The following is a 27,365-nucleotide window of genomic DNA, read 5'->3' as shown; positions in this document are numbered from 1 at the left end:
TTGTATTTCTCTGACAAACGTTTTATTTTGTTAATAAAAATAACAGGTGAACTAGGATATATCAAGTTGATGACTCATCCTGTGAGGGCACCAGTCTCACACTTGGTAACAGCCTACAATGTCGCTACCCATTTGTATTGCATCCGGAGTAAATTCAATTAAAGTTTTGTGTAACGTTCTTTAATTGTCGACAGTATAGGACTGCAGTCTCTATCAGGATTTATGTGGGTTTTTTCCAGCTTGAGAAACCATCAGATTATCTACATGCTAAACATTAATGTCTATATCACCAATGTACTACACTTATCATTCCTGATAATATAGACAGCATCATAATTAGCTAAAATACTTAAAACTGAAATATAAAATATTTTAAGCTGACACTGCAATAACAAGATGCCAAGATGACCTGTATTGCTCACCTGGTTGAATTTGATCAAATGTCAAAATATCTTCATGTTCAATTTGTTAAAAGCTTCACACTTTTTTTTTTGTATTTGTTGATAGCAAACATGCTATTATGGTTATGGGTTAGGGATCTCAACTGCTTCAAAGATAAAACCCATGAACGAAGTTCAGACTTCCTAAGGGTGTGAAAAGACTCCAGGGATTGGTATTTTCAACATGATTTTGTTTTTAAAAAAAAAGTCCCTTGAGGTGGGGAAAAGATCCCTCGGTCCGTTTATATAAGGATTGTGTGTGGGTTTCTTTTTTGTTGTTAATTAAACCATTTCAAAGATGTAGCAAGGAAACCAAGTCCCTATGGTATGGGGAAAGACCACTAGGCCTAAATTTTACATCAGGATTGTGTTTATCTCTTGATTTCAAGCAATGCTATATATGGTTATGGGGTGGGGATCTAAACAAAGATATAAGAGGAACCCTGGAGTGGCAAAAACTCCAGGGCTTATTTTTACATCATGATTTTGTTTATATCTTTATGCACATCAATGCTTTATATGGTTATGGGGATCTCAAAAGTTTCAAAAACATAACCAGCCCCACCATTTGTTCCTTTCCCCACATTTACCCCAAAGTGGTGCTTCCAGTCAAATCGGAGACATCCCCAGCTTACATAGCAAAATTGACCTCTTTTGGCCCCGCTCCTCAGGCCCCCTGGAGGTTAGCCTCACTATTTGTACAATTTTTAATCACCACCACATAACGAGCTACCAGTCAAATATGAGCAATATCCATTGCTTAGTTTCAAAGAAGAAGTCATTTATATCAATTAAGCCAAAAGACCCCTTTTATTAATCCTTACCACACAGCAATGCTGCCAGTTAAATTGTAGTTTAATTCCAATCAGCGGTTATGAAGAAGTTAATTGTTGACAGACAGATAGACATCGGACGCCACAGTATGGCATAAGCCCACCTTGGTCCACCAGATCAGCTTGACAACTCCAAATAGCTACCTTATACATCCCAGTTTATTCTAAAGAGAACTGGTTTGTGGTGCATTGGTAAAATGTGTCGTTGTAAATAGCAATGAAATACATTTCAAGAAGTACCCTTCAGAAGTACTCCGCAAATGCTGTTTTTGGGCACAGGGCATGAAACAATGTTTCTGAAGTGTTGATACACACAAATCTTCATACTGTACAACACAAAATATGTTTCAATGTCAACATAAAATAATTTCAAGTAACAGACAAAAATACGAAATACATAATTGTATTAAAATTCTGCATAGAGAGAAACTAAAACCAGCACAGGTATAAAAGTAGAGGAGTTTTATCAGTTGTCTGTTATGAAGGATCCGTGTTACGCTGTCTCCCTGCCTTAAACTTAGACACACGTCTCGGCTGTGTACTGTCCTTCACACTCCCTCCTGTCTGTTTTACACTTGTTTCTGCTCGGTCTGTATGGTGCCTGGTTAAATTACTCATGCTGTTTATTTCTCCAGTTTTGACAGTTTCATCAGAATTTCTGTCCTCAAATGTTTTTATTAAAGAATCTTGATTCTTCTCAATGACTGTACCAGAAAATGCCTGAAAGAAAAGAAAAACATCAGTCTAAAATATGAACAAGTCATACACTAATGAGATATAAGTAGAGTCAACAGCACCATAGAGACTATCTGACCTAGAAATGTACATGTACCTATTTATATTAGTATTCAGTATTCAACCCCAATAATAACTCCACTCTCAAATCACTGCCTGACAAAGATACTCAGCTATCTAATGTACAAAATTATGACCAATACACAGATGCTACAATGACCATTACCAACAACTTTGTTGTTTCAAACTCACAAAACATCTACAAATCCAATTAAGCACCTTCATAAACTTGCCAAAGGTCCTTGACCTTTATAAACTCACCAAATGACCTTCACCTTTATAAACTCACCAAATGACCTTGACCTTTATAAACTCACCAAATGACATTGACCTTTATAAACTCACCAAAGGACATTGGCCTTTATAAACTCACCAAAGGACCAAAGGACCTTGACATTTATAAACTCACCAAATGACCTTGACCTTTATAAACTCACCAAAGGACCTTGACCTTTATAAACTCACCAAATGACCTTGACCTTTATAAACTCACCAAATGACCTTGACCTTTATAAACTCCCCAAAGGACCTTGACCTTTATAAACTCACCAAAGGACCTTGACCTTTATAAACTCACCAAAGGACCTTGACCTTTATAAACTCACCAAAGGACCTTGGCCGATTCCTCGCTTTTTTCTGTTCTCTTCAGCTGAGACATTTTCTTTCATTTTTACTTTTTTCTTCACCTTTGCTTTCTGCCCTTCATTATCTGTATTTGATTTCATTATAGATTTTGGTTTTACTTCACAGAACTGTCGGTAAATGTCTCTTGGGCTTTCAATTTTACCAGAGTTTTCTTTTTCTTCTGTGTCATCCACCTAAATATCAAAGATGATAAACAATATTTTGTTAATAAGCTACCATTATAAAGTGTTTGTAAACAATAAGAATGGAGTAATGCAGTAATAAGTTAATGTTAATTAAGAATGGAGTAATGCAGTAATTAGTTGATGTTAATTAAGAATGGAGTAATGCAGTAATTACTTGATGTTAATTAAGAATGGAGTAATGCAGTAATTAGTTGATGTTAATTAAGAATGGAGTAATGCAGTAATTAGTTAATGTTAATTAAGAATGGAGTAATGCAGTAATTAGTTGATGTTAATTAAGAATGGAGTAATGCTGTAATTAGTTGATGTTAATTAAGAATGGAGTAATGCAGTAATTAGTTGATGTTAATTAAGAATGGAGTAATGCAGTAATTAGTTAATGTTAGTAAGTGACATTCATTCAATGAAGTACAAAATAGAGTTGATGTTATGAGTGTGAGTTACATCACACACCAAATTTCTTCAAAAGAAGGCAGCTTTAGAAGTATTGGTTTATGGTGGTACAGGTAAGATGTATCAAACTAAGGGTTGAATCCATTTTGTATATAAAGGGCAATAACTCTTGTATAGAAACAAAATAGTAGACAAATGTACATGTATTATGTTCAAATCATCACTAAATGGTGCTGCACTTTAAAAGCAGTCAGGATCAAATTTATCCTAATCATGAGATGAAAAGTTAGGGTTAGCCATCACTCTTTAGACTAAAATTAATTTTTTAAGCACTCCTCGAGTCGGAAGGATCGTAGAGAGGAAATAGTCCTCTCTCGGCTCCGTACCGGGCACACATATCCTACTCATTCGTTCCTTTTGAAACGAGAGGATCCACCGGTGTGTTATGCATGTGATGCTCAATTCACAGTGGAGCATTTTTTAATAGAATGTTCCGATTTCAAGCACATTCATGATAAATACTTTCGAGTCCCGGATATGAAAACCCTTTTCAGTTCCGTGGATTCGAAAACAATATTTAGCTACTTGAAAGAAATCGATCTATTTTATAGACTTTGATGTCTTTTACATTACTCTCTTTGACGTTCTATTTATATCACAAAGTTCACATAATCTATTCGTACATATATATATTTTACCATTTTTAACCAACTTTTTTATCATAATGATCTAAATATACAATACGAATGCTTTTAAAAATGACAATTTTTATCTGATTTTAACGTTCAAAATAAAAAATGATAGTATATTGTTTGGCCCTAAATGACCCTAGTTGTCGATGGGCCGTTAAAACATAAACAAACAAACAAACAAGCACTCCTAGAGTTATGACCTTGGTGTGTGTGAAGGTTATCCGTGAAGAATCCTCAAGTTCACTGCCCTCTGATAACAAACTCTCATCATCCTCATCTTCCTCATCTTCCTCAAATTCTTCTTCATCTTCATCACTTTGGGGAGGTAGAGAGAGTTTGATCTCATCTTCCATATCCAACCTAAAAAAGAGAATCCATTCAATAAAATATATCTTAAGAGTGTATGACAGAGCTATCAAGACTGCTAGCAACATGTGTCAGAAAAAAACCTATGTTACACAATTTAACTACAGACTGAGAGTTTTAACACATCTATCATGCCTGTAAGTAACAATGTCACAATGAGACTGCAATACAATAGTCATTCAAATCCTGTGGTTAAATGGTTAGGAGTGGTTATAAATCAACATTACTTTAAATCAACATTACTTTTAAATTCAACATTACTTATAAATCAACCTTACTTTTAAATTAACATTACTTTAAATCAACATTACTTTAAATCAACATCACTTTAAATCAACCTTACTTTTAAATCAACCTTACTTTTAAGTCAACATTACTTATAAATCAACCTTACTTTAAATCAACATGACTTTAAATCAACCTTACTTTTAAGTCAACCTTACTTTTAAATCAACATTACTTTTAAGTCAACATTACTTTTAAATCAACCTTACTTTAAATCAACATGACTTTAAATCAACCTTACTTTTAAGTCAACCTTACTTTTAAATCAACCTTACTTTTAAATTAACATTAATTTGAATCAACCTTACTTTTAAATTAACATTACTTTAAATCAACATTACTTTAAATCATCATCACTTTAAATCAACCTTACTTTTAAATCAACCTTACATTAAATCAACATTACTTTAAATCAACCTTACTTTTAAATCAACATTACTTTAAATCAACCTTACTTTTAAATCAACCTTACTTTTAAGTCAACATTACTTTTAAATCAACCTTACTTTAAATCAACATGACTTTAAATCAACCTTACTTTTAATTCAACCTTACTTTTAAATCGACCTTACTTTTAAATCAACCTTACTTTTAAATTAACATTACTTTAAATCAACCTTACTTTTAAGTCAATATTACTTTTAAATCAACATTACTTTTAAATCAACATCACTTTTAAATCAACCTTACTTTTAAATCAACCTTACTTTTAAATCAACCTTACTTTTAAATTAACATTAATTTAAATCAACCTTACTTTTAAATTAACATTACTTTAAATCAACATTACTTTAAATCATCATCACTTTAAATCAACCTTACTTTTAAATCAACCTTACATTAAATCAACATTACTTTAAATCAACCTTACTTTTAAATCAACATTACTTTAAATCAACCTTACTTTTAAATCAACCTTACTTTTAAGTCAACATTACTTTTAAATCAACCTTACTTTAAATCAACATGACTTTAAATCAACCTTACTTTTAATTCAACCTTACTTTTAAATCGACCTTACTTTTAAATCAACCTTACTTTTAAATTAACATTACTTTAAATCAACCTTACTTTTAATTCAACCTTACTTTTAAATTAACATTACTTTAAATCAACCTTACTTTTAAATCAACATCACTTTTAAATCAACCTTACTTTTTAAATCAACCTTACTTTTAAATTAACATTACTTTAAATCAACATTACTTTTAAATTAACATTACTTTTAAATCAACATTACTTTAAATCAACATTACTTTAAATCAACCTTACTTTAAATCAACATCACTTTTAAATCAACCTTACTTTTAGATTAACATTACTTTAAATCAACATTACTTTAAATCAACATCACTTTAAATCAACCTTACTTTTAAATAACCTTACTTTTAAGTCAACATTACTTTTAAATCAACCTTACTTTAAATCAACATGACTTTAAATCAACCTTACTTTTAATTCAACCTTACTTTTAAATCGACCTTACTTTTAAATCAACCTTACTTTTAAATTAACATTACTTTAAATCAACCTTACTTTTAAGTCAATATTACTTTTAAATCAACATTACTTTTAAATCAACATCACTTTTAAATCAACCTTACTTTTAAATCAACCTTACTTTTAAATCAACCTTACTTTTAAATTAACATTACTTTAAATCAACATTACTTTTAAATTAACATTACTTTTAAATCAACATTACTTTAAATCAACATGACTTTAAATCAACCTTACTTTAAATCAACATCACTTTTAAATCAACCTTACTTTTAGATTAACATTACTTTAAATCAACATTACTTTAAATCAACATCACTTTAAATCAACCTTACTTATAAATCAACCTTACTTTTAAATCAACCTTACTTTTAAATCAACATCTCTTTTAAATCAACATTACTTTAAATTAACATTACTTTAAATCAACATTACTTTTAAATTAACATTACTTTTAAGTCAACCTTACTTTTAAATCAACCTTATTTTTAAGTTAACCTTACTTTTAAATCAACATCACTTTTAAATCAACCTTACTTATAAATCAACCTTACTTTTAAATCAATCTTACTTTTAAATCAACCTTACTTTTAAATCAACATTACTTTTAAATCAACATCACTTTTAAATCAACCTTACTTATAAATCAACCTTACTTTTAAATCAACATTACTTTTAAATTAACATTACTTTAAATCAACCTTACTTTTAAATCAACATCACTTTAAATCAACCTTACTTTTAAATCAACATTACTTTAAATCAACCTTACTTTTAAATCAACATTACTTTAAATCAACATTACTTTAGTAACTCATTCCCTTCTTTCTCAATCCTCTCAAGTTCGTCCAGCCTCGCCCACAGCTGCTCGTCAGTCATTGCTTTTTCCCGACCTTGTGACTTGTCTTCTGATCCGCCATCTTTTCTGGATATTTTCTTTTTGTTCATTTCCTGGACCCTTTTCTTGTGTTGTTCTAAAATTAGAATTGTTCTAGTTTTATTTCACACAACTGTTCCTAAGTATCCATGTGTGCCTAACAATTGACATAAGTCTGTAACTGAAGTGTAAGTTACACTATTGTGCCTAATATCTGTACCCCAATTGTCAAAAAAAAACAAAACAAGAGGCCAAGATGGCCTGCATCGCTCATGTTCCCAAACTCTGTTCCCCCAAAGATGTTCTGGACCAAATTTGGTTCAAATCCATTCATAATTATATGACTAGTTACGATTTAAAGGACTAACCTCTTTTTCCCATATCGGACATATTGACAGACAGACGCCGCGCCGTGGCATAAGCCCAAAATTGAACATGCACAACTAAGGACAAAGGGATACAAGAAATGAAATTTGAGAAATGTCCATCGAAAACTTAATAAATAGTTTCACTGAGGAATCACCTTTGCATTCCTTATCTGATCAATATAAGCTTATGATAGGACTTTTTTCAGGACCCATCTTTCCAGAATTTCTCTCAGGACAGATCTTGCTGGAGTTTCTCCAATGACAATAAGCTCGCTTCAGGACTCATCTTTCCAGATTTTTTTTGATGACTATAAGCTTGGTTCGAGACTCACCTTTCCAGATTTTCTCGGATGACTATAAGCTCGCTTCAAGACTCACGTAATCAATTTCTCCGATGACTACATTGTATAAGCTTGGTTCAGGACTCACCTTTCCACAGTTTCTCTCAGGGCATACTTTTTCCAGAGTTTCTCCGATGACTATAAGTTCACTTCAGGCCTCACCTAATCCGAGTTTCTCCGATGACTATAAGCTTGGTTCAGGACTCACCTAATCCGAGTTTCTCCGATGACTATAAGTTCACTTCAGGACTCACCTAATCCGAGTTTCTCCGATGACTATAAGTTCATTTCAGGACTCACCTAATCTGAGTTTCTCCGATGACTATAAGTTCATTTCAGGACTCACCTAATCCGAGTTTCTCCGATGACTATAAGTTCACTTCAGGACTCACCTAATCCGAGTTTCTCCGATGACTATAAGCTTGGTTCAGGACTCACCTAATCCGAGTTTCTCCGATGACTTTAAGTTCACTTCAGGACTCACCTAATCAGAGTTTCTCCGATGACTATAAGTTCATTTCAGGACTCACCTTTCCAGACTTTTTCTTTCTCCTCATCATATTCCTCTGTAATGTCCACAACACCACGTTCCTGTGGACAACAAAGAAATATTGTTACAAAATTACTGTAGACAGATAGCACTTCTGGGCAGCTTGATATATGTAAAATAGAACCCGACCATCATATCACAGTTAACTGGATGTTACTATCATACTTAACTGTAAAACACTGGCCAATATATGTTCTTTAAGTTTGAAGTAAAATGATTCAATCAGGTAAATACATGTAGCTTACATCTTTGATATCACACTTTTTGTTAGATCTATCAATAAATATTTGACTACCTCTGCGAGATCTGATGTAAATTCTAGCCTTGGTGACAATATCTTTTTCTGCTCCTTCAGTCCTTCTATCTGAGACTCAACATCTGAAACATTAATACAGGTAAGTCATATATTTACATAAAATGTGTGATGAAGTTAATCTAATTAATTACTGTGCCATGTGTTGTAATTGAGTACATACTATCAAATCTGATACAAAATAAATTGTCATATCAAAGGGTTTAAGAAATCATTTACAACCTTAACACTAGGATCAGACAATCAAACAGAGACAGATATATGTCTACCTTTAACACTAGGATATCAAACAGAGACAGATATATGTCTACCTTTAACACTAGGATCAGACAATCAAACAGAGACAGATATATGTCTACCTTTAACGCCAGGATATCAAACAGAGACAGATATATGTCTACCTTTAACACTAGGATATCAAACAGGGACAGATATATGTCTACCTTTAACACTAGGATCAGACAATCAAACAGAGACAGATATATGTCTACCTTTAACGCCAGGATATCAAACAGAGACAGATATATGTCTACCTTTAACACTAGGATATCAAACAGAGACAGATATGTGTCTACCTTTAACACTAGGATATCAAACAGAGACAGATATATGTCTACCTTTAACACTAGGATATCAAACAGAGACAGAGATATGTCTACCTTTAACACTAGGATATCAAACAGAGACAGATATATGTCTACCTTTAACACTAGGATATCAAACAGAGACGCATATATATGTCTACCTTTAACACTAGGATATCAAACAGAGACAGATATATGTCTACCTTTAACACTAGGACCAGGATATCAAACAGAGACAGATATATGTCTACCTTCAACACTAGGACCAGGATATCAAACAGAGACAGATATATGTCTACCTTTAACACTAGGACCAGGATATCAAACAGAGACAGATATATGTCTACCTTTAACACTAGGATATCAAACAGAGACAGAGATATGTCTACCTTTAACACTAGGATATCAAACAGAGACAGATATATGTCTACCTTTAACACTAGGATATCAAACAGAGACAGATATATGTCTACCTTTAACACTAGGATATCAAACAGAGACAGATATATGTCTACCTTTAACACTAGGATATCAAACAGAGACAGATATATGTCTACCTTTAACACCAGGATATCAAACAGAGACAGATATATGTCTACCTTTAACACTAGGATATCAAACAGAGACAGATATATGTCTACCTTTAACACTAGGATATCAAACAGAGACAGATATATGTCTACCTTTAACACTAGGATATCAAACAGAGACAGATATATGTCTACCTTTAACACTAGGATATCAAACAGAGACAGATATATGTCTACCTTTAACACTAGGATATCAAACAGAGACAGAGATATGTCTACCTTTAACACTAGGATATCAAACAGAGACAGATATATGTCTACCTTTAACACTAGGACCAGGATATCAAACAGAGACAGAGATATGTCTACCTTTAACACTAGGATATCAAACAGAGACAGATATATGTCTACCTTTAACACTAGGATATCAAACAGAGACAGATATATGTCTACCTTCAACACTAGGACCAGGATATCAAACAGAGACAGATATATGTCTACCTTTAACACTAGGATATCAAACAGGGACAGATATATGTCTACCTTTAACACTAGGATATCAAACAGGGACAGATATATGTCTACCTTTAACACTAGGATATCAAACAGAGACAGATATATGTCTACCTTTAACACTAGGATATCAAACAGAGACAGATATATGTCTACCTTGAACACTAGGACCAGGATATCAAACAGAGACAGATATATGTCTACCTTGAACACTAGGATCAGGATATCAAACGTTATGAAATAGATATTATGATGTGCCTACCTTTCAGACGGCGGTCTACAATAGCAGCTGCCTGTTTGGCAGAACGTTCGGCAAACCAGTTATCACCTAGCAACACTAATACTTCATTGGTATGTACCAACTTTCCTGGCATGAACGCCAACGAACCAAATGGAACCTGAAATGACATAGATGTGTAACATGCTTTATTCATATATGATGGTGCATTAAGTGATGATGAAATCAAATCTGGACTTACACTGCTGTTATCACTAATATCTTTCATACTAAGGAGCCTGAAGACCCTCACTTGTTTCAGAGGTATTTATTTTGCAAAGTTCTTCTGGCAAGATAGTGTTAGTCATTTTTTGTTTTTCAGAAGAAAATATTTTACCATTTATACTTGTGTTAGTGACCTCGAATATTGTGTTATAGTTCTTTTTGCAAAACTTGTATTACTCTATATGTCAACATGCTAAGTCACATATTTACATGCTAAGGATCAATTAATAGGAAAGTATACTTTCAGTTTTTCAGAAGAAAACATTTTGACAACTGTGACAGTCATTTCCTTAAACTAACAGTTAAAACCTGTATAATTCATGCAGCCTTTGGCGTTGAGTAAATCATACCATTTCACAGAAAAACGATCATCATTGAATTGTCAATGTCTGCCATTTTTGAAAAGAGAAATTCCCATTTGGAACTTGAAGATAGATGAATGTAACCACGCATTGTAACATACTATGACAGCTAGAACTCCATATACTTTGTGTGATACCACAAAATCTTATCAATATTGAATATGGGTACTGGCTATATGTTATAACTCTCAATTTATTTAGAGTAAGTAAAATTTTAACATCTTACGCTCACAGTAAACGGAAATCTGAATCACCCTAGAAACACTACAACAGCTGATGATCATAAAGATAATTATACATGGTAGAAGGGATAAAATTGTCTCTGAAATGGAAATCAAACCCAATAATACTGGTTCAATCACTAGACCATTCTAATAGAACTGTATCAGTTTACAACTGTACTCACCATTACATCATGCGAGACCTTGTCGGGAAGAGTTTTAAGTCTGGTTTTCAATGCAACATAGTCTGATCTAAATTGTTCCCTGCAAAAGATATACAATCTTAATTTACTGGGGTTTTTTTCACAGCTATAACAGGCAGTGTTAGACAGTGTTAAAAATGTTAAAAGTCCTGCCCAAATCATGCAATAATAACAACTTCCATGGCTAAATGTGTTTTATCACTATGTTTAAGATATATATTCTATATGTAATAGTAAACCAATAGTAACCATATATATATATAACAGGTTATGTGGTAACTGTAATGTACAGCGTCATGGTGAATAAATATTTAACTTGCTGAGAAGAATTTCTTTTTTACTCATTTAAATGTAACAGTGTCAGACAAGTAAAACCAAGGTCCTGGGTACAACACATAGCAGATATTACAAAGGAAATTACATGTACATGTTCTCGTTTATTATATTGCACCATGCCTAGTTCATTAATAAAGAATGTTATAAAATGGAATATCACTGAAGATTATCTATCAGATTATATAATCTTCTTCCCTCCTTTCCAAATAGCTGCAACCAACTGTGATTAATATAAATTGATATAAATTGTGTGGCGATTGCTGTAAATAAAGTTTAGATTTTCTTTTACAGTATGTAAAATATTATTCTTCCCTTAGATGTATGCATTGATGGTGTATAGACTCCTGTATCACTAGATCACCAAGTAGGTAAATTTCTTGTGTGTCTTTTAGAGTTTGGAGGTCCCTGGTTGGAATCCTGGTCTGGTCGTCTCATTTCTTCCTCTTATCAGGCCGGGGAGAAGTCCTGATTTCACTATTAGTGGTATTGAACTATGATAGCTCTATATAGCTATAAAAACAGTAGCAAATTGAAGCATTTCTGCAAGAAAAGATATATGTGACAAAAAGCGAGACTTATGGTTGGTAGGTGTATGATACACTGACAGAATAGAAAACAAATCGGGGACAAAATGGACGTTTTGGGGTAAATAAATTTTGATTTATCCATATATGTAAGGTAGGTGTTATGTCGCGCTTGATTTTATTCTGTTCGCACCAAAATCTTAGCAACACCAAACGGTGTCGGAGAATTCCACTTTTTCGTATAGTAGTCACTAGTGCGTTGTGGCCCTACACCAGACATGGTGTCAGGGCCAGAGGAAACCCGTGCTACCCGAGCTGCTTATTACAAATGTACGATGTATTCCAGGATTTTATTGAAATACGTTGGCCTAATATACATATGTAACCCCTAAATACACCTGGCATATCTTTCAACTGATCTGTCTCATTGTCTCCCATACTTCAGCTAGCTAAAGGTAGTAAAATGTCTGGCTATTTTTATTATTTTTTTTTTTGTTCTGACGCCAACCATACTCCTATAACATAAGAGGCCACTGGTCGGCTCTTTTTCTATCGGATATTATTTTGCCGACTGCGACGCGCCTGTCAAAAGTATCTCGCCGTGTAAAACCTCTAACATTGTTGGAGTAACGCCAACCAGTTCAGGCAATTTTACCCTTTGACATCTAATATGAAACACGGCATAGAAAAGCATATCACCATTTCTCTAGTTTGATGTTTGTTTCTTGTATTGCTTTCTCTTGTTCTTCTTTTAAACGTGAAAATTGCTGCTGGCTCATTTTGTCAGCCTCTGGTGTCGCCCATGCTTTTGTCGCTTATGTACACAGAAAATAAATACACTTGGAATGTATTTTTTATCAAAGAATATATATCTCTATACATAGAACTAATATAAGGTAAATTAATGATCGTAATGAAAAACATTATCATACTCTCGATGCTTTTTATCGATTAAGATATCTTGATTCATTTTTGTTTTGGTGTAAGCGGTACCGTATACCAATGGCGGCCCCCATGGCAAAAGCCGGACAGGTGCTCGCGACTGCATCAAATTGTGTTTTTCAAAGTATTTTGTTTAAAGATGTCCTGGCAACATCCAGGTAATGTATCAACTGGATCAACGCATCGTTAAATATAGTTATTTAGCATGTTTCCGCATTTACAAATGTAATCGCTCGTTCTCTAGCTTCAATGTGACAAGTGCCCTTCAGGTCGGGCATATGATAATGTATCGCTAGTACAGGTATAAGTCGCTATAATAGCTATTTATTGCTATACCAAACTGACGAAAACAACATTTTCCGGATGACATTGCATGCGCGCAAGATAGACACATAAAACTTGCTGCGAACTTTATAATTTATACTTCAGCGGGCATAACAAGAGTAATGTTATTTTTTTTTAAGACTTCATATGAAGAAAAAAAGTTTTGCTTTGGTCAGTAGTTCTTTGAGATCTGAAAAGAAATGTTTTTAAAAAAAATGAACCGCAAGCCTTTATATCTTGCACTTTGTCAATTTTCTCAGATGCCAAACCCTACCGACATATACAGTATACAGTGGTTTAGTGTCCGTTGCCAACTTACGTCCATGCTCATTGACAGAAAAGAACACATTTTCCTTGAAACTTTGCACTTGGCTTGCAGAGCTGCCTAGGAATTGCAGAGCTGCCTAGGAATTAGCATTGGAAACAAAACTGAATGGCATTATAAAATCTTTTGTGTTGTTACAATTGTACTTCTCTTTTGTAAGTTTTTTAAGTGAAAAATGTGGTCAAGTATCTATTGTTTATTTTACAATAGGATACTGACCTGTTACCAACCAGTTCGGGAGAGGAAACGTACCAGTGCCCCACCAGGTTGGCACGTCAAGAAGAAAACAAATGTATCACCTGAACAGCTGACATGGGAGAACAGAGAGTTCCTCAAGGAACTAGCCGAAAACAAGTTTAAGAATGTTCCAAGTCCTCTCAAGGAAGACATCTGGCCAAGAGGAGAATGGAACAAAACGTAAGGCACAGTACTCATAATATAATCTATATGATTTGTTAAAATTATTTTAAAAAAAATAAGTCTTATGAGATTGAGACTGTAGTTTGCCTATTAAAAAGCATGACCTTCAAACTGTATAAATAATTAATTAACAGGCCTGTTAAATGAATTTGCATATTATGTCTTTCGATAAACAGAACCAATTATATGATTTTTTTTTCTAGTACACGGAGAACAGGTGTTTTAGCTTTAAAGATTGGAGGTATGGCACAGTGGAAGAAAAATGGCGAGAAAATGGATGTGACATTGTACCAGGTCAGTTGTTTATCATAACTTTGAACTCACATGTAAGACGTATATTAGCTCATCTGACGCATAAGACATTTTCCTGTCTATATATATTTTTTTTTCTGAACTGTTTCTGCACAAAATCTTCTAGAGATTATCTAGTTTCAGAATCATAATGTGAAACTTAATGAAACTAGGGTCATGAGATATTAATTGTGGTTACTTTGCACAGCATGCTAAGGCATCAAAGGTCTCTGATCTGATTATTTACACACTGTGATCTGGGTGGAAGGATATATTGGTTAATATCAATAGTTTTTGTTTTTAATTTCAGACAGACTACAAAGTCTGAATCTGACATGGGAAGTTAGAGGTATCAAGGCCTCGATTTCTCACTGTGTAATCCTCTAAAATCACTGTGTAATCCTCTAACATCACTGTAATCCTCTAATAGCTAAGGGACTCTTTTTCATGGTATATGAGCTGGCATTTCAACCACCTAGGATACAAAATGAGGTCATCTATAAATACATTATTGAAGTCTAACGGACCTCTTTAATTACCTGATTGCCCTGAGACTTTATACACTTACAGCCGTCATCTCTTGTACAAGTTCATGTTTCACATGCATGGGATCAAAATTGGGGCCACTGTTACTAAAGATATATTTTCATCAATCTTGTTAATTATCAGATAAGTCTATTATTTGAAACTTTAACAACTATTGTCTCTTTTGATCATACTTAACAGCGTGTTCCTGACCATATATTGTTGCATAATATATATATATTGGTCAGTGTCTGCTATATAGGGTTATAGGGTTCACTTTCCATTTTTTTCCCTGTTAACTATGTTTTGCTTTAATTACTGCAGCTCTTCTTAGAAAGTGAAACTTCAATGAGAAAAAAATAAGTAAAAATTGCTGAATGAGGAATGTTTTTGCTTTGTAGATAATTGACAATCATGTGATACGATATATACCACCAGAAGAATTCAGTACATCCATAGGAAGTACTCCATACTGGAACAGATTTGGATCGGTTGTTGTCGGAGCTCTCAGCTCATATCCCCATCAAGTGAGTAACTTACACAGCTAACAAGGAATCATATAAATACCTTGTAACCATGGAAACCAATTTGATCAATAGCTGAACCAGACATTGGTTTTAACTTAGGACAATGAGAAATCAAACATTAATTGACTAATTTAGTTTTCCTGGATATCTCATCTGATGTGCATGTATTATTATCATCTTATTTCAGTTCAGAAAAGAATACAACAACCTATTTTTGGAAGCAGGTGTACCACCTAAGCGGAAACTAACACGATTCTTAGTTACACCAAATGCAGCAATACAGCCAGGTAAGTTACACCTGGTGATGTCATTACTGACAGCCAGGTAAGTTACACCTGGTGATGTCATTACTGACAGTCAGGTAAGTTACACCTGATGATGTCATTACTGACAGTCAGTTTAATGAACTCAACACTACCACTGTGGTAGTCATGATTCGTTTGATGCTGATATTTATGATCTGTGTTGATTTTCTCACTTTTTAAATCAATAAGAATGATAAAAAGCATGTAGAAAATCATTGGTGTTTTGTATCCATTTCTGCCTCATATGAAATTTTTCACATACTCACCTCACCAGATGTTAACATAGATATAAACATCAGCTCTTGCTACATTCCCTTTATTATTCAAATGAATTTCTAAAGTCAAAAAATCACTTCTACCTTTGTTAGGAACTGAATCATTTAATTTTTCCTTCTTCCTTACTGATCATGGAAATCTTGTCGGATATTCTAGGATAAGTTGGTGATTTAATACTCGATGAAATAAGACACCAATGACTGTTTATCAAACTTTGTGTTTCCAGGCACCCCATTATCTGTAATGCACTTCCGAGTGGGAGACTATGTGGACGTACAAGCCAAGACGTAAGTGATAATCTACCAATGATTTCCACTGTCACTGTTTATATGAATGTAGTAAATTCTTTCCAGTTGTAGGACTAGGAACTGAAATGAGTATGAATCAAACCTGAGATGGATGTAAATGCTTTATTTATTGCTGATAAATAACCTTATTGTATCAGTTTTTTGGACAGAATTGAATAAATCTGTTTGAATATTACACAAGAAATTTTCGTCAACAGAGGCACAAGATTTTGTTCACTCACTGTCTGCTATGTAGGGCTCTCTTGACTATCAGAATGAGCAGTATCGTTTCAGTATGTCTATCGTCTGAAATAATGTAGACATTGTCACAACATACATGTACTGGAGAAAGACGATGTAAATACTTTACAGTGTTGTTGACCAACAACAGCATGCATGCATTCGGTTTCTCAAGCATCACATTATATTGCAGCCGTTTCTACAACAAACAACCCTGACCTATTTCTGACAGCATTAATTAATCAGTTTTCAAATTCAATGGACATGCCTCTACAGTATGACACAATAAACAAACAATGCTATTTATAATAAGGACCATTATTCCCAGTGTTAAAGCACTTTTAAACAAATTCATTGCAAAAGAAGACAAGGTGTTATCTGATTGTATTTCAAAGTCTCTGTTCCTGAAGAAAGTACATGGAACGTTTTCACGAAAAGTGAGCATGTACTATGGACTGTTCTGCCAATTCAACATTCCTGAAAGATCTTTGAGATATGTTTTTATTCAGTTTTCTGTTATTATTTTTTCGTATATAGTAAAGGACTGTTTTCCTGTTATGCAGTTGGCATTCATAATGCGTATAACCTAAAATAGAATACAGTATTAATCACTGCCAGTAGATATTTTAATTTAATGTAACAAGGGAGATAAGTGATATAACGGGAGGTAAGTGATATAACAGGGGAGATAAGTGTTATAACAGGGGAGATAAGTGTTATAACAGGGGAGGTAAGTGATATAACAGGGGAGATAGGTGATATTACAGGGGAGGTAAGTGTTATAACAGGGGAGGTTAGTGATATAACAGGGGAGGTAAGTGTTATAACAGGAGAAATAAGTGATATAACAGGGGAGGTAAGTTATAACAAGGGAGGTAAGTGATATAACAAGGGAGATAAGTGATATAACAGGGGAGATAAGCAATATAACAAGGGAGGTAAGTGATATAACAGGGGAGGTAAGTGATATAACAGGGGAGGTAAGTGATGATATAACAGGGGAGATAAGTGATATAACAGGGGAGGTAAGTGTTATAACAGGGGAGGTAAGTGTTATAACAGGAGAGATAAGTGATATAACAGGGGAGGTAAGTTATAACAAGGGAGGTAAGTGATATAACAAGGGAGATAAGTGATATAACAGGGGAGATAAGCAATATAACAAGGGAGGTAAGTGATATAACAGAGGAGGTAAGTGATATAACAGGGGAGGTAAGTGATGATATAACAGGGGAGATAAGTGATATAACAGGGGAGGTAAGTGATATAACAGGGGAGATAAGTGATATAACAAGGGAGATAAGTGAAATAACAGGGGAGATAAGTGATATAACAGGGGAGGTTAGTGTTATAACAGGGGAGGTAAGTGTTATAACAGGGGAGGTTAGTGATATAACAGGGGAGATAAGCAATATAACAAGGGAGATAAGTGAAATAACAGGGGAGATAAGTGATATAACAGGGGAGGTAAGTGATATAACAGGGGAGGTAGGTGATATAACAGGGGAGATAAGTGATATAACAGGGGAGGTAAGTGATATAACAGGGGAGGTAAGTGATATAACAGGGGAGGTAAGTGATATAACAAGGGAGGTAAGTGTTATAACAGGGGAGATAAGTGATATAACAGGGGAGATAAGTGATATAACAGGGGAGATAAGTGATATAACAGGGGAGGTAAGTGATATAACAGGGGAGGTAAGTGATATAACAGGGGAGGTAAGTGTTATAACAGGGGAGGTTAGTGATATAACAGGGGAGGTAAGTGATATAACAGGGGAGGTTAGTGATATAACAGGGGAGGTTAGTGATATAACAGGGGAGGTAAGTGATATAACAGGGGAGGTAAGTGATATAACAAGGGAGGTAAGTGATATAACAGGGGAGGTAAGTGATATAACAGGGGAGGTAAGTGATATAACAGGGGAGGTAAGTGATATAACAAGGAAGGTAAGTGATATAACAAGGGAGGTAAGTGATATAACAGGGGAGGTAAGTGATATAACAGGGGAGGTTAGTGATATAACAGGGGAGGTAAGTGATATAACAGGGGAGATAAGTGATATAACAGGGGAGGTAAGTGATATAACAGGGGAGGTTAGTGATATAACAGGGGAGGTAAGTGATATAACAGGGGAGGTAAGTGATATAACAGGGGAGGTAAGTGATAAAAGGGGGCGATAAGGGACATAACAGGTGGTTAGTGATAAGACGGGTAAGTCAGTGATGTACTTTTGCAGGGAATTTGTACGTAAACTTGTCACTTTACTTTTTTCAGTATCGGTCATGGTTTCCAAGGTGTGATCAAACGATGGGGGTTTACTGGGGGTAGGAAAACCCATGGCAACACAAAGACTATGCGACGAACTGGGTCTATTGGACAACAGGTAAGTTACTTTGATGACTTAGGACATAGGGCAGCTTAAGATTTAAAGAAGACAAATGCTTATCTATTTATCTTTAATAAAAAGTATGCCAATGATCCATATATTTTTGGTTGTGACAGCTTTCAGGAAGCTGAGCGACATTAATGTCTTTAGCTCACCTGGTCCAAAGAACCAGTGAGTTTATGCCACGGTGTGGCGTCCGTCCAGCATCCGTCCAGCATCCGTCCGCTGTCCATCAACATTTCCTTTAAATCCCTACTAGTCCTGAACGCTTAAATGTCTGGAGCATTATTGGGCAAAAGAGATCTAATTTTGTATAAACGGAGGGTGTGGCTCTCCTTGGGCCAGAGGGTCAGTGCCCAATAGGGGAAATCAAGGTAAATGATTTAAATCCCTACCTAAATGGATTTTGATAAAATTTTGTCTGTAGCATTAAATAGCAAAGGAGATCTAATGTTGTATCAACAGATGATGTGGCTCCCCTGGGACCAAAGGGCAGGACCTTATAGGGGAAACTGAGGTAAATCCTTTAAATCCCTACTAGTTCTGAACGATCGAATGAATTTTGATGAAATTTGATCTGGAGCATAAGTGGGCAAAGTAGATCTAGTGTTATATAAACAGAGGAGGTGGCTCCATTGGGGCCAAAGGGGCAGGGTCAAATAGGGGAAATTGAGGTAAATCCTTTAAATCCCTACTAGTCCTGAATGATGGAATGAATTTTGATGAAATTTGGTCAGGAGCATAAATGGGCAAAGGAGATCTTATGTATAAACGGAGGGTGTGGCTCCCTTGGGATGGGAGGAGCTTTGGGCCTTAGGGAAAATAGAGGAAAATCATTTAAATCCCTTATAGTCCGGAACAACTGAATTACTTTTAATGAAATTTGGTCGGGAGCATTATTGGCCAAATGAGATTTAATGTTGTAAAAACAAAGTAAGTGGAACTCATGGGGGAGGAGGAAAGGGCCTGATAAGGGAAATATAGCCAAAAAAATTCAACTTTAAAATCCTTTTTCACGAATGACAGGATTTGGTTCCACTGTGTTTTGGACTATTGTTGGAAGATAAAAGTTCAAAAGAAAGTAGGAAAATATTTGAAATAACTTAAATAAAGTATTTTGACATAATTACTGAAATATCCAGGTGATCGATGCAGGCCCTCATCATGTACTTGAAAAAATCAACCAAAAAGTACGGGAAATAATTTTTGGAGACACAAAATTGGTAAATTTTGCTGTGTTTTTAAGACAGTTTTGGGAATTTTTGTGTGGTCTTCAGGGCTTTTTCTGGGGGCTTTTTGGGGCCGTTAATGGGCCCCATTCCCAATTGAAATTATTTCATATTTAAGCCAAATTCCCAAAATTTGTAGTTTTCTCCTGAAAAAATCTTTCCCAATTCATCAATTTTCTTCCCAAAATGAGACAAAAAGGTCCCTTCCCAAATCAATGAGAAAAAGCCCTGGTCTTACAAAGCTGTTAATAGATAATCTAATGGTAATATTTGGTAAATACATGTAGATGGTTAAAAAATCTCAGGCAAACTGGAACCTGAATGCTTGATTGTTTGACTGTACAGATGTATATGCTACCTTGGTTTCTGTGTATATAAAGTTAATGTTCTGTACCAGTAAACACAGACATAAATCCATGTTTACGGAGTCTATATTACCTACAGGGACATTCACGAGTTATGCCAGGCAAAAAACTGCCAGGACACATGGGTATGGACTGGAATATACAGAAGGGGATAAAGGTATGTGATTTACGGTAAACATTGATATACAGAAGCGAATAAAGGTATGTCATTTACAGTAAACACTGATATACAGAAGGGGAAAAAGGTATGTGATTTACGGTAAACACTGATATACAGTAGGGGATATCTGTCCCTGTAGATTGTTTACCTGTACTAGGTAAGGACTAATATCTGTCCCTGTCGATTGTTTACCTGTACTAGGTAAGGACTAATATCTGCCCCTGTCGATTGTTTACCTGTACTAGGTAAGGACTAATATCTGTCCCTGTCGATTGTTTACCTGTACTAGGTAAGGACTAATATCTGTCCCTGTCGATTGTTTACCTGTACTAGGTAAGGACTAATATCTGTCCCTGTGGATCGTTTACCTGTACTAGGTAAGGACTAATATCTGTCCCTGTCGATTGTTTACCTGTACTAGGTAAGGACTAATATCTGCCCCTGTAGATTGTTTACCTGTACTAGGTAAGGACTAATATCTGTCCCTGTCAGTTGTTTACCTGTACTAGGTAAGGACTAATATCTGTCTCTGTCAGTTGTTTACCTGTACTAGGTAAGGACTAATATCTGTCCCTGTCGATTGTTTACCTGTACTAGGTAAGGACTAATATCTGTCCCTGTCGTTGTTTACCTGTACTAGGTAAGGACTAATATCTGTCTCTGTAGATTGTTTACCTGTACTAGGTAAGGACTAATATCTGTCCCTGTCAGTTGTTTACCTGTACTAGGTAAGGACTAATATCTGTCTCTGTCAGTTGTTTACCTGTACTAGGTAAGGACTAATATCTGTCCCTGTAAATTGTTTACCTGTACAAGGTAAGGACTAATATCTGTCTCTGTAGATTGTTTACCTGTACTAGGTAAGGACTAATATCTGTCTCTGTCAGTTGTTTACCTGTACTAGGTAAGGACTAATATCTGTCCCTGTCGATTGTTTACCTGTACTAGGTAAGGACTAATATCTGTCCCTGTGGATCGTTTACCTGTACTAGGTAAGGACTAATATCTGTCCCTGTAGATTGTTTACCTGTACTAGGTAAGGACTAATATCTGTCCCTGTAGATTGTTTACCTGTACTAGGTAAGGACTAATATCTGTCCCTGTCCATTGTTTACCTGTACTAGGTAAGGACTAATATCTGTCCCTGTCGATTGTTTACCTGTACTAGGTAAGGACTAATATCTGTCCCTGTCGATTGTTTACCTGTACTAGGTAAGGACTAATATCTGTCCCTGTCGATTGTTTACCTGTACTAGGTAAGGACTAATATCTGTCAGTTGTTTACCTGTACTAGGTAAGGACTAATATCTGTCCCTGTCGATTGTTTACATGTACTAGGTAAGGACTAATATCTGTCAGTTGTTTACCTGTACTAGGTAAGAACTAATATCTGTCCCTGTCCGTTGTCTACCTGTACTAGGTAAGGACTAATATCTGTCCCTGTAGATTGTTTACCTGTACTAGGTAAGGACTAAAATCTGTCCCTGTCCATTGTTTACCTGTACTAGGTAAGGACTAATATCTGTCCCTGTCGATTGTTTACCTGTACTAGGTAAGGACTAATATCTGTCAGTTGTTTACCTGTACTAGGTAAGGACTAATATCTGTCCCTGTCGATTGTTTACCTGTACTAGGTAAGGACTAATATCTGTCAGTTGTTTACCTGTACTAGGTAAGGACTAATATCTGTCCCTGTCCGTTGTCTACCTGTACTAGGTAAGGACTAATGTCTGTCTCCGTCAGTTGTTTACCTGTACTAGGTAAGGACTAATATCTGTCCCTGTCCGTTGTCTACCTGTACTAGGTAAGGACTAATATCTGTCCCTGTCGATTGTTTACCTGTACTAGGTAAGGACTAATATCTGTCCCTGTGTATTGTTTACCTGTACTAGGTAAGGACTAATATCTGTCCCTGTGTATTGTTTACCTGTACTAGGTAAGGACTAATATCTGTCCCTGTAGATTGTTTACCTGTACTAGGTAAGGACTAAAATCTGTCCCTGTCCATTGTTTACCTGTACTAGGTAAGGACTAATATCTGTCCCTGTCGATTGTTTACCTGTACTAGGTAAGGACTAATATCTGTCCCTGTCGATTGTTTACCTGTACTAGGTAAGGACTAATATCTGTCAGTTGTTTACCTGTACTAGGTAAGGACTAATATCTGTCCCTGTCGATTGTTTACCTGTACTAGGTAAGGACTAATATCTGTCAGTTGTTTACCTGTACTAGGTAAGGACTAATATCTGTCCCTGTCCGTTGTCTACCTGTACTAGGTAAGGACTAATATCTGTCCCTGTCGGTTGTTTACCTGTACTAGGTATGGACTAAAATCTGTCCCTGTCCATTGTTTACCTGTACTAGGTAAGGACTAATATCTGTCCCTGTCGTTGTTTACCTGTACTAGGTAAGGACTAATATCTGTCCCTGTCCATTGTCTACCTGTACTAGGTAAGGACTAATATCTGTCCCTGTAGATTGTTTACCTGTACTAGGTAAGGACTAATATCTGTCCCTGTCGATTGTTTACCTGTACTAGGTAAGGACTAATATCTGTCCCTGTCCATTGTTTACCTGTACTAGGTAAGGACTAATATCTGTCCCTGTAGATTGTTTACCTGTGTTGTGACTATGGTTAACACTGGACCTATGGTGTGACATTGTGATGTAAATGACACTGGACCCCTGGTGTGACATTGTGTTGTGGGTGACACTGGATCCATGGTGTGACATTTATTGTGGATGACACTGGACCTGTGATGTGACATTTGTTGTAGATGACACTGGACCTGTGGTGTGACATTGTGATGTAGATGACACTGGACCTATGATGTGACATTTGTTGTAGATGACACAGGACCTGTGGTGTGACATTGTGATGTAGATGACACTGGACCTGTGGTGTGACATTGTGATGTAGATGACACTTGACCTGTGATGTGACATTTGTTGTAGATGACACTGGACCTGTGGTGTGACATTTGTTGTAGATGACATTGGACCTGTGGTGTGACATTTGTTGTAGATGACACTGGACCTGTGATGTGACATTGTGATGTAGATGACACTGGACCTGTGATGTGACATTTGTTGTAGATGACACTGGACCTGTGATGTGACATTGTGATGTAGATGACACTGGACCTGTGGTGTGACATTTGTTGTAGATGACACTGGACCTGTGATGTGACATTTGTTGTGGGTGACACTGGACCTGTGGTGTGACATTTGTGTAGATGACACTGGACCTGTGGTGTGACATTTGTTGTAGATGACACTGGACCTGTGATGTGACATTGTGATGTAGATGACACTGGACCTGTGATCTGACATTTGTTGTAGATGACACTGGACCTGTGGTGTGACATTGTGATGTAGATGACACTGACCCTGTGATGTGACATTTGTTGTAGATGACACTGGACCTGTGATGTGACATTTGTTGTAGATGACACTGGACCTGTGATGTGACATTTGTTGTAGATGACACTGGACCTGTGGTGTGACATTGTGATGTAGATGACACTGGACCTGTGGTGTGACATTTGTTGTAGATGACACTGGACATGTGATGTGACATTATGATGTAGATGACACTGGACCTGTGGTGTGACATTGTGATGTAGATGACACTGGACCTGTGTTGTGACATTGTGATGTAGATGACATTGACCTATGGTGTGACATTTGTTGTAGATGACACTGGACATGTGATGTGACATTTGTTGTAGATGACACTGGACATATGGTGTGACATTGTGATGTAGATGACATTGACCTATGGTGTGACATTTGTTGTAGATGACACTGACCCTGTGATGTGACATTTGTTGTAGATGACACTGACCCTGTGGTGTGACATTTGTTGTAGATGACACTGGACCTGTGGTGTGACATTTGATGTAGATGACACTGGACCTGTGATGTGACATTTGTTGTAGATGACACTGGACCTGTGGTGTGACATTTGTTGTAGATGACACTGGACCTGTGGTGTGACATTTGTTGCGGGTGACACTGGACCTGTGGTGTGACATTGTGATGTAGATGACACTGGACCTGTGATGTGACATTTGTTGTAGATGACATTGGACATGTGATGTGACATTTGTTGTAGATGTCACCTGCCCGTCTAGTGACATTGTGATGTAGTGAACTGACCCTGTGTATTATCTGTCACAGAATATTAATTTGTCTGTGTCTGTAACAGGTTCTGAGAGTCAATACCAAGTACAACATCCTTTACCTGAAGGGACAACTACCAGGTCCGAACCACTGCTACACCAGGATCTATGACACAACTCTAAGGAAGAAGCGGCGAGAACCTGGGGAGGGTCCTCCCATGCCCACTTTCTATAACGAGGATGCATCAGAGGAATTAGAAGAGGAGTATTTTGACGATGAACTTTTCAAATTTTCATCTCCATCAGTAACTTTTGAGGATGAAACATAGATAAAATTGTTTTGAGATCTACCATCATGTGTACTGATGTTAGTGAATATTTGTATGTATCTAACAGTATCTGTTAGTGAAGCTACATAGAGGCATATATATATATATATATATACATTGTATATATAGCAAAATCGACTACAGAACAACTGCTTGCTATTTGGTTTGCACTCATTTAAGACAAGGAAATGAAGAATAAAAAAGAAACTTCTGATTTCTTGCACAGGCAAGATCTTCTATTATCTCTTTATACCAGTTTTACTGGTAGATTGAGGGCTGTTATCTTATTTGGAATCAATATTACAGTGATGGGCAAACTAAGTTGAAAGAAAGGTGCCTGTAAGATCTCTTATTTCTAAATCAATCAGTATCATCCCAGTACATGTATAGAACCCAGGTGTGAGTGATCAGTGTATGAGAATTTGTAAAATTGTGTCTGTATGTGTGAATTGTTGAAATAAAAACTTTGATATCATGATGATTATTTGTTGTGTCTCAATAAGAAATAAAAGTGGTTATCAGTCCCTACATTCCTGTCTGGAGCTGTGTGTACCCTGTAAATGTCCTCACTCATCAATCATGAACATTGTCAATTTATCAACACCTGGAGCTGTGGGCACAAGTAACATTGTCCACTGGTTACCCACAGCTCCAGACCTGGACAATGTTACTGGTTACCCACAGCTCCAGACCTGGACAATGTTACTGGTTACCCACAGCTCCAGGCCTGGACAATGTTACTGGTTACCCACAGCTCCAGGCCTGGACAATGTTACTGGTTATCCACAGCTCCAGGCCTGGACAATGTTACTGGTTACCCACAGCTCCAGGCCTGGACAATGTTACTGGTTACCCACAGCACCAGGCCCGGACAATGTTACTGGTTACCCACAGCACCAGGCCTGGACAATGTTACTGGTTATCCACAGCTCCAGGCCTGGACAATGTTACTGGTTACCCACAGCACCAGGCCCAGACAATGTTACTGGTTACCCACAGCTCCAGGCCTGGACAATGTTACTGGTTACCCACAGCACCAGGCCTGGACAATGTTACTGGTTACCCACAGCACCAGGCCCGGACAATGTTACTGGTTACCCACAGCTCCAGACCTGGACAATGTTATGGTTACCCACAGCACCAGGCCTGGACAATGTTACTGGTTACTCACAGCACCAGGCCCAGACAATGTTACTGGTTACCCACAGCACCAGGCCTGGACAATGTTACTGGTTATCCACAGCTCCAGGCCTGGACAATGTTACTGGTTACCCACAGCACCAGGCCCAGACAATGTTACTGGTTACCCACAGCTCCAGGCCTGGACAATGTTACTGGTTACCCACAGCACCAGGCCTGGACAATGTTACTGGTTACCCACAGCACCAGGCCCGGACAATGTTACTGGTTACCCACAGCTCCAGACCTGGACAATGTTATGGTTACCCACAGCACCAGGCCTGGACAATGTTACTGGTTACTCACAGCACCAGGCCCAGACAATGTTACTGGTTACCCACATCTCCAGGCCTGGACAATGTTACTGGTTACCCACAGCTCCAGACCTGGACAATGTTACTGGTTACCCACAGCACCAGGCCCAGACAATGTTACTGGTTACTCACAGCACCAGGCCCAGACAATGTTATGGTTACCCACAGCTCCGGGCCTGGACAATGTTACTGGTTACCCACAGCTCCGGGCCTGGACAATGTTACTGGTTACCCACAGATCCAGACCTAGACAATGTTACTGGTTACCCACAGCTCCAGACCTGGACAATGTTACTGTTACTGGTGCCCACAGGTCCAGGCCTGGACAATGTTACTGTTACTGGTGCCCACAGGTCCAGGCCTGGACAATGTTACTGGTTACCCACAGCTCCAGGCCCAGACAATGTTACTGGTTACCCACAGTTCCAGGCCGGGACAATGTTACTAGTTACCCA

The 27,365-nt window shown here is 36.6% G+C and overlaps 2 protein-coding genes across 2 annotated transcripts; one reads left to right on the top strand and one right to left on the bottom strand.

Moving 5' to 3' along the window:
- Positions 1–13,173, bottom strand: LOC117337513 (unconventional prefoldin RPB5 interactor-like). The gene is made up of 9 exons (XM_033898522.1): positions 13,058–13,173; positions 11,481–11,559; positions 10,473–10,608; positions 8,566–8,648; positions 8,251–8,311; positions 6,940–7,108; positions 4,184–4,343; positions 2,674–2,886; positions 1–1,993 (listed from the first exon to the last, which is right to left on the bottom strand). Exons 1-9 carry the CDS (start codon positions 13,135–13,137, stop codon positions 1,751–1,753), a joined length of 1,224 nt encoding a protein of 407 aa, XP_033754413.1. The 5' UTR covers positions 13,138–13,173; the 3' UTR covers positions 1–1,750.
- Positions 13,174–13,334: 161 nt separating this feature from the next.
- On the top strand, positions 13,335–25,896 carry LOC117337511 (39S ribosomal protein L3, mitochondrial-like). The gene is made up of 9 exons (XM_033898521.1): positions 13,335–13,458; positions 14,160–14,366; positions 14,573–14,663; positions 15,587–15,712; positions 15,900–15,999; positions 16,520–16,580; positions 19,099–19,207; positions 20,884–20,961; positions 25,175–25,896. The coding sequence occupies exons 1-9, from the start codon at positions 13,361–13,363 to the stop codon at positions 25,415–25,417; spliced, it is 1,113 nt and encodes a 370-aa protein (XP_033754412.1). The 5' UTR covers positions 13,335–13,360; the 3' UTR covers positions 25,418–25,896.
- The last annotated feature ends 1,469 nt before the right edge of the window (positions 25,897–27,365 follow it).

The sequence above is a fragment of the Pecten maximus genome, chromosome 11, assembly GCF_902652985.1.
Source record: "Pecten maximus chromosome 11, xPecMax1.1, whole genome shotgun sequence".
Lineage (NCBI taxonomy): Eukaryota > Metazoa > Mollusca > Bivalvia > Pectinida > Pectinidae > Pecten > Pecten maximus.
The sequence above is the reverse complement of the archived record's forward strand: the minus strand, read 5'-3'. Positions and strand labels throughout refer to the sequence as shown.

What these genes read in the sequence shown, in the direction of transcription:
- LOC117337511 (XM_033898521.1), top strand. Translation starts at nt 13,361, where the DNA reads ATGGCGGCCCCCATGGCAAAAGCCGGACAGGTGCTCGCGACTGCATCA. An exon ending in AGAGGAGAATGGAACAAAAC is followed by an intron (nt 14,367 to 14,572) that starts GTAAGGCACAGT and finishes TTTTTTTTCTAG; the next exon opens with TACACGGAGAACAGGTGTTT. An exon ending in GTGGACGTACAAGCCAAGAC is followed by an intron (nt 16,581 to 19,098) that starts GTAAGTGATAAT and finishes TACTTTTTTCAG; the next exon opens with TATCGGTCATGGTTTCCAAG.
- LOC117337513 (XM_033898522.1), bottom strand. Translation starts at nt 13,137, where the DNA reads ATGAGCCAGCAGCAATTTTCACGTTTAAAAGAAGAACAAGAGAAAGCA. An exon ending in TTACATCAGATCTCGCAGAG is followed by an intron (nt 8,312 to 8,565) that starts GTAGTCAAATAT and finishes TGTTGTCCACAG; the next exon opens with GAACGTGGTGTTGTGGACAT. An exon ending in TAACCTTCACACACACCAAG is followed by an intron (nt 2,887 to 4,183) that starts GTCATAACTCTA and finishes TTTGATATTTAG; the next exon opens with GTGGATGACACAGAAGAAAA.